Raw genomic sequence first — 13506 nt, forward strand, 5'->3', positions numbered from 1 at the left:
AAGAATGAAGTACTGATACATCCTAAAATGGATGAACTTTGAAAACGTTATGCTAAGTGATAGAAGCTAATCACAAAATACAATCAAAATCACACTGTATGATTCTGTTTACGTGAAATGATCAGAATGGGTAAAATGACAAAGTAGGTAAGTGGTTGCGTAGGGCAGAGAGGGAAAGAAAGAATTTGGGAGTGATGTCTAAAGAGGACAGGGTTCCTTTTTGGGGTGATGAAAATGTTCTAAAGATGATTGTGATGGTTGTACAATTCTGTGATTGTAATAAAAACCAGTAAATTTTAGATTTTAAATAGGTGAATTTTATGGTATGTAAATTATATTTCAATAAAGCCATTAAAAAGATACACTTACCTGTCCAGGAAGATGTGTACCACCTGTCCTATTAACTCCTCTCCTTACAAAGTTTTCACATTTCTAATAGCAATTTATTGATTTGATTATTCCTATTATCCTAATTATACACTTATAATTTATCTTAGGACTTTGTTGCATTTGCCTCTCATATTCATTAGCCATTGTATGTTTGTGTGTAGAGATTATGTCTGATGTCTGTTACCAGTATTAATGTCATCTCAGTGCTGTACTGATAGATAACTTCTGGAAATCCAAATGCTTATTGATTATTTAATGAATCTTATTTTTTAAGGAACCTATTAACGTGGTTGCTATTGTTTTCTTCAGTGTGATTCAAAGGTACAGTGGTATAAAGTTATATTTTGTATGGGTTAAAAACATAATTTATGTGTTTTAGTAAAGGATGTATACCTCCTTGCAGATATATACCTCCATGCTGAGTTTGCTGATTTAAATATTATTAACAACAATAATATACTTGTTGAGTATGCACTATATATAAATGTGCTGAGCTTTAGTAAGATACAGAAAAGTATTGTAAATATACCTGTTTTTAATAATCTTACAGTCTAGGCGTGCCTGGGTGGCTCAGTTGGTTAAGCGTCCAACTTTGGCTCAGATCGTGATCTCACAGCTGGTGAGTTTGAGCCCTGCGTTGGGCTCTCGGCTGACAGCTCAGAGGCTGGAGCCTGCTTTGGATTCTGTCTCCCTCTCTCTCTGCCCCTTCCCTGCTCACGCTCTGTCTCTCTCTCTCTCTCTCTCTCTCTCTCTCTCTCTCTCAAAAGAATAATAATCTTATGGTCTAATTGGGAGAGTGGTTTCAGAGACAACTGTGAAAGGTTTAGGATTAGACAAATTAAGTAATAAAATGAATTCTGGGGCTGTCTGGAAGATTATGGGCCAGAGTTGTTCAGAGAGTATGACAGGATGAACTTTCAGATTCGCTTGTTAAAAAAATTATTCTTGTTTTTTAGGTACAAAACTCAAAACATGAACAGCATTACATATTACCAATGTTCAAAGCTGATTTGGCTAGAACTGGAATACGGTTGCATACCACACATTCCAGAGGAATTAGAAAAGTCAAAGTAATGGATAACAGAAAAGATCCTCCATTCTTCAATGAAGATAACCTGGGAACATTTTACTACAAACTTCCTTTCTGTGAAACCATGGAGCTCTTCATTGAAACATTGACTGGAACGTGTTTTGAGTTGAGAGTTTCACCCTTTGAAGCTGTTATTTCTGTGAAAGCAAAAATTCAAAGATTGGAAGGTACTAGTTTTTCTTTGTTTTTAGGGTAAGAGGATTACATTTGTTCATCAAGAGCATATAATAACTAACTTTTCTTATGGGGAAAATATCACACATGCATGGAATTAGAAAGAATAGGGTAGTGCACCCCCATCTGTCCCTTACTTAGCTTTAATAGTTATCAATTCATGGTCTATCTTGTTTCCATTCCTACATTCTTCCCATCCGCTTCCCCTTCTACCAGAGTCTTTTGAAGGAAGTCCCTGGCATCATGTTAATGGTGTGTAAAATAATATTTTAAAATAATTTTTCAACAGATTATGATGACATGCAAAATCTGCCACAACTACGTCACAGTTACTTTCAATGGGAAATTGTAATTGAGTTCCCTTTTAGTGACCTTCTTTACCCTACTTGGCAGATACTTTTCTTTTTTTAATGTGGAGATTTTCTAAGGGGTTTGGCTTATATTTCCGTAATTTGAAGTTTTCTTAGTATAGCAGGGATGCTGAATATTGTGCAGTGTCTCTTTGCTGTTTGCGTATTTGTGAAAGGTGTCATAGAGTACATTGTGTTAAAATTAGAGTCTTTTTTTTGTACTTTGAAGATTCCTAAATTAAGTGATATTTGCCATTACAGTTGTTAAAATCCAGTATTGACTAGAAAATTAAGTTGTTCTATATAACACTAAATGGATCTTTGCTTTTTGAGCCAGCTGGAACTTGCTATAATTTAGAGGTAGTAACTAGCATTGCCCTCTAGTCCAGTTTAGGTTCAGAATTATAGAAGGATGAGTAGGGTTGGAATTTTTTATCTTTATAAAGCCAAGAATCCTGGTATCCGAGCTTCTAAATATTTGCTGTGTCTCCACTAACTTCTTTTAAGTTAGTGATCAGCTGTGTCCAGTGATCACATCAGTATATACACTAATGGTACATGAAATATTTTTCCCCCAAGTGATTTGCTGAGACATGGAGTCAGAATAGGTTATTTTGACATTGTTCTGCTTTTTTATTACGTGATGGTGTAATGGTATCTTTTTAGGAGCAGGAAGACAAAACCCTCTTGTGTTCTAAATAATCTCTGTATTTTCCCCCCTTCATGCATTTTGAATAATCTCCATGCAACAAAAGCACTTTAGGGAGAATGTTACTTAGGTACTTAATGTCAAAAGTAAATTTGAGGTTAGATTAGGGACTCATCCAAGGGAAATGTTTAGTTACTAACAGAGTTGGGTTCATAACTAAGGTGTAGACTCCTTGTCCTCTGTAGGAGTAGGCATTGCCAGTGTAAAAACAGTGACTTTGTAGTTATTGGATAGTTGAAAACAAATAGACATTTATAAAACAAATAGAGTTATTGGGAAATTAAATGAGGTAATGTAAATATAAATGCAAATCCCACTGTCCTAACAAAATACCATAGACTGGGTGGCTTAAACAACAGGTATTTATTGTCTCACAGTTCTGGATCTGGAAAGTCTGAGATCAGGGTACTAGCATGGTCAGATTCTACTAAGAATCTTTCTGATTACAGACTTACTGACTTACAGACTTTCTTCCTGACTTAAAGACTCCCTTCTTCTTGCTATATTCTCCTATGGCAGACAGAGAGAGAGAGCTCTCTGGCTTCTCTTCTTATAAGGGCACCGATCCCACCAGGAGGGTCTCACCATTATGACCTTATTTAAACCTAATTACCTCTCAAAGGTCATATCTCCAAATACCAGCACATTCGAGTTTGGGCTTTAAGATAACACATTGGGTGTGGGGACACAGTTCAGTCCATAGCACCTACAACAAGTTGTCAATAGATATCAATTCCTGTTCCCATTCCTGACCCTCCTATCCCGCACCCCTTTTCTTTTGTCCTAGTCGCCATACTTTTTTGTAACTTCCTGCAGCCCATGGGCACTGACAGTCATTCTCTTCTTAAGGAGGCTTCAAGTAGGCATCTTTCATAAACAGTGAATTTTGATTTTTTTTCTGGGTTGTCTTTCTTTTTCTACCCAGGAAGACATTGGGGCTAAAATATCAGGTAAGACTCCCCAAGATAGAAGGATATGGAGTAGGGAGGATAGGAAGGCAGAGGTGACACCACTCAGTTCATCCTTGAGGGAAGTGGCTCCTCTGTCTGACTGCTTTTCCTTTTGGGTAGGTTTTGGTAAGTTCAGAACTAGAGCTTAGTAAGAGAAAAGAGGGTAGATGGGAGGGGTCTGCAGGCAGAGCTCAAGGAATATTCTGGGTTAGGAACGATGAGGCTGTAGCAAGAAAGGAGCAGAACCAGCAATAGAACTTTAAATGGGCCTTGAAGGGACAGGAGCACTGAAGCCAGACTGCCTGATTTCATATTTCAAGTTGAGCAGATGACTTAACCCCTATTTATCTCAGTTGTGCTAATTTAAAACAGGAATACTGATAGTACCAATCTCAAAGAGTTGTTCTTAGGATTATTAGTTAATAAATGTAAAGCATTTAACATGTTCTTTATCAGGGGAAAATGGTCAGTCTGTGGAGATAGTGCAGTATGTACCCAAGGATATAAGAACTATGCCGTTGGGAGAAGATGTAATTTAGGTCTCTGAGTTTTTCAGAGGAAGCGAAATTTTTGGAGCTTTTCATTACCTAGAGCATTGGTATGCAAAGAATAGTACATACTTAGAGGATATGAAAAATAATCCAGTGGAATTTGGAAAGGAAAAATGTGCCAAGAAATGTAAGAGATTATTGTCATTTGGTTCTTTATTGCCGTGGGCAGTGGATTTCCTAGATTTACCATCCAGTCCTTGGCATTACTGCTGCCTAGTAAAGATTTCTCTTCTATGCATGGGATAGGATGATCTTCCTGGCCTTCTTATGAGTGTTATTAGTTCTGACCAATGAACTATGTTCATTGTCTGTGTTATTAGTTCTGACCAATGAACTATGAATAGAAGTCTCCATTAGCCTGAGCCCCTGAGTAACTGTAGGGAGCAGAAGCACCCTGCTGACCTGCAGCAGACATGTCTAAGAAATCAATTTTTGCTTTAAGGCACTGATGTCTTTGGGGTGGTTTGGGGAGGGTTCAGCATAACTTACTTTATTCTGACTGATACAGTATCAAATAGGGATCTTTTTTTTTTTTTTCACTACATAGATAACTGGTCTTCTAAATACCATTTATTGAATTACTCTAATCTTTTCTCACCAAAGTAACTTCATACCTGTCACGTATGACATTTTTATGTGCACACTCAACTCTTTGGATCATCTAATCTATGTCTATCTCTTCATATGCCAATATCACACTGTCTTATTTATTATAACTTAACAGGTTTTGATAGCTGATGATATCCATTCACATTAAGGATCATTATATGTCTTTAGAGAATTGACCCCTTTATCACTATGTAATGCCTCTCTTTATCCCTGATAACTTTACTTGCTCTGAAGTTTGCTCTGTCTGCAATTAATATAATTATTCCAGCTTTCTTCTGGTGAGTGTTAGCATAATGTACCTTTCTCCATCCCTTTACTTTTCCCCCCAGGTTTATTGAGGTACAATTAACAAATAAAATTGTATCTATCTCTATACTTTTAACCTATGTATTTAAACTTTGTATTTAAAGTGGATTTCTTATAGACATTATGTAGTTGGGTCTTGGTTTTTCATCCAGTCTGATGATCTCTTTTTTAATTGGTTTATTTAGGCAGTTGATGTTTAAAATGATTATTTATATGGTTGGATTAATAGCTACCATATTTGTTACTGTTTTGTATTCATCCTCCTGGTTCTTTATTCCTTTATTTACACTCTTTTCTGCCTTTTGTGGTTTTAGTTAATCCTTTTATATGGCTCTGTTTTCTCTCTTCTTAACATCAGTAGTACTTCTTTTTTAACTTATTTTAGTGGTTGCAATAAAGTTTACAATATATATTTATAGAAAAGCCAAGTCAACTTTCAAATCATGCTATACTTTTTCATGAGTATTGCAACTACCTAATAAAAACTATTCCTAAGGCACCTGGCCGGCTCAGTAGGTACAGCATGGGACTCTTGATCTCAGGGTTGTGAGTCTGAGCCCCACATTGGGTGTAGAGATTACTTAAAAACAAAATCTTGGGGTGCCTCCGACTTTGGCTCAGGTCATGATCTCACGGTTCATGGGTTTGAGCCCTGTGTTGGGCTCTGTGCTGACAGCTCAGAGCCTGGAGCCTGCTTCAGATTGTGTGTGTGTGTGTGTGTATGTGTGTGTGTGTGTGTGTGTGTGTGTGTGTGTGTGTCTGTCTCTCTCTCTCTCTCTCTGTTCCTCCTCCACTCATACCCTCTGTCTCTCTCTCAAAATAAATAAATCAACATTAAAAGAAAATCTTAGAACAACCCCCCCAAACCTAAGTATTCCTAATTCTTCTCTTTTGTCCCTTATCTCATTGTTATCATTCATTTCATTTATGCATAAGCCATAATTGTTACAGTGTTATTATTCTGAACAAACTATTATCTGTTAGATCAATTAAGAGTAAGAAAATGAATAGTTTTTATTTTACTTTAGTCTTTCTTTGATGCTTTTCCTTTATGTAGATCCAAGTTTCTAACTGTATCATTTCTTTCTGAAGAACTTCTTTTAATATTTCATGTAAGGCAGGTGTATTGTGCCCAGTTTTTATTTATCTGAGAAAGTCCATTTCTCCTTCATTTTTTTTCCCTCCTTTACTTTTGTTTTTTTTTTTTTTTTTTAAATTTTTTTTTTTCAACGTTTATTTATTTTTGGGACAGAGAGAGACAGAGCATGAACGGGGGAGGGGCAGAGAGAGAGGGAGACACAGAATCTGAAACAGGCTCCAGGCTCTGAGCCATCAGCCCAGAGCCCGACGCGGGGCTCGAACTCACGGACCGCGAGATCATGACCTGGCTGAAGTCGGACGCTTAACCGACTGCGCCACCCAGGCGCCCCTCCTCCTTTACTTTTGAAGGATAATTTTATAGGGTCCAGAATTCCAGGTTGGTTGTCTTTTTCTTTCAACATTTTATTATTAAAAAATTTTTTTTTTTAGTTTATATAAGTAATGTCTATACCCAACGGTGGGGCTTGAACTCATGGCCCTGAGATCAAGAGCCTTATGCTCCACTGAGCCACCCAGGTGCCCCATTTTTCTTTCAACATTTTAAATAGTTCCTCTACTCTCTCCTTGTTTATAGGATTTCTCATGAAAAGTTCCCTATAATTATTATTTAGGTTTTTCCTCTGCCTTCATTAAAGAGTTTTCTCTTGGGGCACCTGGGTGGCTCAGTCGGTTGAGCATCTGACTTTGGCTCAGGTCATGATCTCATGGCTTATGGGTTATAGCCCCACATTGGGCTCTCTGCTGACAGCTGGGAGCCTGGAGCCTGCTTTGTATTCTGTGCTTCCCTCTCTCTCTGCCCCTGCCACTTGGCGCTCCGACTCTCTCTCTCTCTCAAAAATAAACATTAAAAAAAATGTAAAAAAAAAACCTTTAAAAAAGATTTTTCTTTTTGTTTTTGCTTTTCTGAAGTTTGATATGATATGCCTAGGTGTAGATTTAAAGTTTTTTATCCTGTTTGATGTTCTTTGAGCTTACTGATCTATGATTTGGTATATCTCGTTAATTTTGGAAATTTCTGGGGCATTATTATTTTTCTTCTGTTCTATTTTCTTTTAGTATTCCAGTTATATGCCTTTTGAAATTTTTTCACAGTTCTTGGATGTTCTGGTTGTTTTCATTCTTTATTTTCTCTTTATATTTCAATTTGGGAAGTTTATAAAAAGAACTTTTTTTTTTTTTTTAAAGTAGGCTTCATGCCCAATGTGGAGCTTGAACTCACAACCCTGAGATCAAGAATTAGATGCTCTATTGACTGAGCCACCCAGGATCCCCTCTATCTACATTTCTTTAAGCTCAATGATTCTTTCCTTGCCATACAGTCGTCTGATAAGCAGGCCCATCAAAGGCATTTTTAATTTCTGTTATTGTTTTTTTTATTTAAAAACTTTTTAAATGTTTTTATTTATTTTTGAGACAGAGACAAGGCATGAGCAGGGGAGGGGCAGAGAGAGAGGGAGACACAGAATCTGAAGCGGGCTCCAGGCTCTGAGCTGTCAGCACAGATGTGGGGCTGATGTGGGGCTCGAACTCATGAGCCACAAGATTGTGACCTGAGGTGAAGTCAGACACTTAACTCGACTGAGCCACCCAGGCACCCATTGATTTTCTCATTTTTAAAAAACAAGCTTTTTAAAAATTAATAAATTTTGTTAGAGCAATTTTAAGTTCATCAAAAATTGGGCAAAACAGAGAGAGTTTCCAAATACAACCATGCCCACCCCCCAACCTCTCCCATTGTGAACATTCCACACCAGTGTAGGGCATTTGTTACAGTTGATGAACCTACACTGATACATCGTTTTCACCTAAAATATGTAGTTTGTATTAGGTTCACTCTTGGATGTTTTACATTCTTTGGGTTTTCACAAATGTGTAATAACATGTGTTCACCACTATATTATTATATAGAATAATTTCATTGCCCTAAAAAATCCTTAGTGCTCTGCCTTTTTCATTCTTTCTTCCTTATAACCACTGGCAACCACAGTCTTTTTATTGTCTATTCCATAGTTTTGCATTTTCCAGAATGTCATATGGTTGGAATCCTACAGTATGTAGGCTTTTGAGATTGGATTCTTTACCTTAAAAATAGGCATTTAAGTTTCTTCCATGTCTTTTCATGGCTTGATAGTTCATTTCTTTATAGTACTGAGTAATATTCCATTATCTGCGTGTACCAGAGTTTATCCATTCACCTAGTGAAAGACATTTTGTTTGCTTCCAGGTTTGGATCATTATGAATAAAGATCCTGTAAATATTTATGTGAAGGCTTTTATGTAAGCATAAGTTTTTAACTTTTTTGGATGGACACCAAGGAGTGTAATTGCTGGATCATATGGTTAAGTGTATGTTTAGTTTTGTGAGAAACTGCCAAAGTGGCTGTACTATTTTGTATTCCCACCAGTAATGAATGAAGGTTCCTGTTGTTGCACATCCTTTGCCAGCATTTAATGATGTCAGTGTTTTGGATTTTGGCCATTCTAATAGGTGTATGGTAGTAACCTGTTTTAATTTGCATTTCTCTAATGACATATGATGTCGAACGTTTTATAAATGCTTGCTTGCTGTCTATATCTTCTTTAATGAAATGTCTGTTCAGGTCTTTTAACTCTTTTTTGTAAGTTTATTTATTTTGAGAGAGAGAGAGCGTGTGCGCACATGTGCCTGTGCAAGTGGGGGAGGGGCAGAGAGAGGAAGAGAGAATCTCGAGCAGCAAGCAAGAATCTCAAGCAAGGCTTGAACTCACAACCTCAGGATCAAGAGTTGCATGCTCTTCTGAGTGAGCCAGTTAAGTGCCCCAGAAGTTTTTCATTTTAATGAAATCTAGCTTATCATTTGTTTCTTTCGTGGATCATGCTTTTGGTATTGTATTTAAAAAGTCATCATCATACTTAAGGTCAGCTAGGTTTTTTAGCATGTTATCATTTATAGTTGGCATTTTACATGTAGGTCTCCGGTGTATTTTGTTTTATTTATTTTTGAGACAGAGAGAGACAGAGTGTGAGCAGGGGAGGGGCAGAGAGACAGCGAGACACAGAATCCAAAGCAGGCTCCAGGCTTTGAGCTGTCAGCACAGAGCCCAACGCAGGGCTTGAACTCACAAACCGCGAGATCATGACCTGAGCCGAAGTCGGACGCTTAACTGACTGAGCCACCCAGGTGCCCCTCAAATGTATTTTGAATTAATTTTTGTGAAGGATGTAAGATTCGTGTCTAGATTAATTTTTTTTTGCGTGTGGATGTTCAGTTGTTATAGCACCATTTGGGGAAAAGACTGTGGGCTCCATTATATTGCCTTTGCTCCTTTGTCAAAGATCAGTTGACTATATTTATGTGGGTTTATTTCTGTTTATTACTCTGTTGGTCTGTTTATTCTTTCATAATTACCCCACTGTACTGATTACTGTAGCTTTATAGTAAGTCTTGAAGTCAGGTAGTGTCAATCCTCCAGCTCTGTTCTTCCATATTTAGTTGGCTCTGGAGCTTTTTGCCTCAGTTTGTTGATATCCATAACATAACTTTTTTGGATTTTGATGGGATTGTGTTGAATCTACAGATCAAGTTGTGAAGAACTGATATGAATCCTCCTATCCATGAACACGGAATCTCTCTCCATTTATTTAGTTCTTCTTTGAAATCTTCCCTCAGATTTTTATAGTTTTCCACATATGTGCCATATACATATTTTGTTAGATTTATACCTATTTTTCAGTAGATGCTAATGTAAATGTTGATAAATATATATATTTTTTAAGATACAGGTGTTTTTATCAAATAGTAATATATTTTTAATTTCAAATTCTACTTAGTCATCACTGGAATATAAATAAATGATTGACTTTAGTATATTAACCTTGTATCCTGCAATTTTGCTCTAATTGCTTATTAGTTCCAGTGGTTTGTTGTTGTTGTTGTTGATTCTTTTAGATTTTCTGCGCAATCATGTCATATACAAACAAAGACAGTTTTATTTCTTCCTTTCCAATCTGTATGTCTTGTATTTACTTTTATTGTTTTAGGTAGGACTCTAGCTAGTCCTTGCATTAGCTAAGGACTTCCAGTATGATATTCAAAAGCAGTAGTAGGAAGGGGACATCCTTGCCTTGTCCATGATCTTAGTGGGAAAGCTTTAAATTTCAAATCATTAAGTTTATAGGGTTTTTGTCAAGTTGAAGAAGCTCCCCTCTGTTTGTAGTTTGTTGTGAATTTTTGTCATGAATGAAGTTTGGATTTTGTCAAATGCTTTTTCTGCATCTGTTGATACGATCATGGGATTTTTCTTCTTTAGCTTGGTGAGGTGGTAGACTACATTGATTTTTCAATGATCCACAAGCCTTGCATACTTGGGATATATCCACTTGGTAATAGTGCATAATTCTTTTTTATACCTGTTGAATTGATCTGCTAATATTTTGTTGAGGCATTTTTTCATCTGTGTTCATGAGAGATATTGGTCTGTAGTTTTCTTTGTCTAGTTTTGGTATTAGGGTAATGTTGGCCTCATAGAATGAATTAGGAAGTATTCTATCTGCTTCTATCTTCTGCAATCACTTGTAGAGAATTGGATAATTTCTTTCTTAAATATCTGGCAGAATTCACCAGTGAAACAATCTGTCCTCAGTGCTTTTTGTTTTGGAAGGTTATTAATTATTGACTCTATTTCTTTAATAGATAAAGGCACATTGAGACTGTTTGTTTCTTGAGTATGTTGTGTGGACAGAATTGGTCCTTTCATCTAGACCATCAAATTTGTGGGCATGGAGTTGTTCATAGCATTCCTTTATTATTCTCGAGCTCAGATATTCTTTCCTTAGCTGTGTCCATTCTACTGATGAGCTTATCAAAGGCATTCTTCCTTTCTGTTACAGTGTTATTGATCTCTCTAGCATTTCCTTTTCTTTCTTAGAATTTTCATTTTACTGCTTACATTGCCCATCTACTCTTACATGCTGTCTCCTTTATTTGTTAGAGCTTTTAGTTTAATAATCATAGTTGTTTTGTATTTCCTGTCTGATAGTAGTTCCTTGCTCTATGTGAGCTTCGTTCTGATGCTTGCTCGATCTCTTCAAACTGTTTTTTGCCTTTTAGTAGGCTTTGTTATTCTTTCTTGATAGCCAGACCTGATATGCTTGGTAAAAAGACTGCTGTTAATAGGCCTTTAGTAATATGTGGTAAGGTGTGGAGTAAGATGGGGCATAGGGAAACTTTCTACAGTCCTATGATTAGGTCTCAGTCTTCTATTGAACCTGTGCTCCTGGACTGAGAACTTGATGCAGGCCTATTATTACCTTCCACCCTGTCCTTCTCCCCTGCTTTAGGTGGCACAGGAGGGCTAGACTGAGCTGAAGTTGAATATTTCCGTTCCTCTACAAGGAATGCTAGAGCAGGCTGGAGTTAGGTGTTTCCCTTACCCTCTCATGCAAGGCTAGAATGGATTGAAGTTAGTTACTTCCTTTCCCTCAGGTCAGTTAGGGTCTTATAAAACCCCAGCAGATTAGGCTGTGGTAAAATAGTTTCTCCTGAGGGGAAGAATATAATGCTCTGGCATATTTCAGACTAGTTACTTTTTCTCTCCCCTACTGGAAGCAGTAAGATATTTTTCTCTGATAGTCACTGTAAAAACCTGGTCAAGCTCCTGGAAGTAATACTCACAAAGTGTGGGGGCCCACCATGCCTGGGTTTCCTGGAGTTTTTAACTCTCATATTTATCCACACTGAGCCTCCAGTAATTCACCAAGAATAGTTAAGGTTTTCTTTCTTTCTTTTTTTTTTTTAATGTTTATTTATTTTTGAGAGAGAGAGAGAGTGCGAGCAGGGGAGGGGCAGAGAGAGAGGGAGACGCAGAATCTAAAGCAGGCTCTAGACTCTGAGCTGTCAGCAACAGAGCGTGATGCAGGGCTCGAACTCACGAACCACGAGATCATGACCTGAGCCGAAATTGGACGCCTAACTGACTGAGCCACCCAGGTGCTCCTATTGTTTATTTATTTGAAGTCTATTGATTTTGTATGTTAATTGTATATACTGTTAATTTATTGAATTATCTTTTTTTGTAATTTTCTCATAAATTCACTGGTGTTTCAGGTATATTATCTACCATATCATCTGCACTATAAATAGTTCCATTACTTTTTTAACTATTCTTTGGCCTGTCATCGATTACTCTTGTCTAATAATAACTCTAATGCTGTGTTCAACAGATATATTGAACATCCTTGCCTTGCTCCTGATCTGAGTGGAAATACTTCTGGTATTTATTCATTCAATTAGATACTCTCTTTAGGTCTATTTGGTAGTATTTTAACATGTTAAGAGGATATCTCTCAATTCCTGTTTCCGTGTTTTTTAAAAAATATTATGAAGGGATATTGAATTTTGTCAAATGTTTTCTGATCTTCACAGTTTTTTTTCCCCTCTCAGAAATGTTAATGTGATGATATTAATAGATTTCTGGGGTGTCTGGGTGGCTCAGTTGGTTAGACGTCCGACTTCGGCTTAGGTCATGATCTCATGGTTAGTGGGTTTGAGCCCCGTGTTGGGCTCGGTGCTGACAGCTCACAGCCTGGAGCCTGCCTCAGATTCTGTGTCTCTTCTCTCTCTGCCCCTCTCCCGCTCATGATCTGTCTCTCAAAAATAGATTTCTTAGTATTGAACCAACCTGCAGTCCTGAAATATATCCTACTTGTTCACAGTAAATTCTTCAATTGTGTTATTGGATTCTGTTTGCTAATGTTTAGATTTTTATATCAGTATGAATGAGTGATACTGGTCTGTAGGGTTTTTTTTATTTGTTTTTATTTTGTTTGTTTTTTGGTAAACTATTAGATTTAGGAGTTGATGCTATACTTGCTTTTTTAAAGAAATTAGGAAATTTTTATTTAAAAAATTAAGACATTTTCATTCATTTTCAGTGCTCTGGAAAAATTTGTAGATCATAGGATTTATTTTGTCTTTAAAGATTTGGTTAATTTCTGTGAATACATCTGGACTGGTGCTTCTTATTGTGTAATAGTTTTTGAGTAACATTCCCTAGTTTTTTGGAAATTTCTCTGCTTAAGCTTTCTAATTTTAATGACATCATTTTGTTAATCCGTTGTTCCCTAGGAAATTATCCTTGCCATTTATTTTTGCATATTTGTGATTTCCTTCTTTTTTTCTTGGTAAAGTTAATTAGCAGTTTATGCCTTTGTTAATGTTTGTTACTGTTGTTTTTATTTATTACTATTCTATTTTTCTGCCTCATTTTTTCATTTATTTATTTATTTATTTATTTAT

At 36.7% G+C, this 13506-nt stretch overlaps 1 protein-coding gene across 1 annotated transcript in view; it reads left to right on the forward strand.

The window, feature by feature from the left end:
* Positions 1 to 1355: 1355 nt before the first annotated feature.
* ZFAND4 (zinc finger AN1-type containing 4) overlaps positions 1356 to 13506 on the forward strand; it is a 70385-nt gene continuing 58234 nt past the window's right edge. The window contains exon 1 of the mRNA XM_047073114.1: positions 1356 to 1647. Coding sequence (XP_046929070.1) covers positions 1386 to 1647 — 262 coding nt within the window. The 5' untranslated portion in view covers positions 1356 to 1385. The remainder of the gene's footprint in view (positions 1648 to 13506) is intronic.

This window comes from Lynx rufus, unplaced genomic scaffold (genome assembly GCF_022079265.1).
Source record: "Lynx rufus isolate CCGP_SWC_20201006 ecotype Redwood Valley unplaced genomic scaffold, mLynRuf1.p SCAF_11, whole genome shotgun sequence".
NCBI lineage: Eukaryota > Metazoa > Chordata > Mammalia > Carnivora > Felidae > Lynx > Lynx rufus.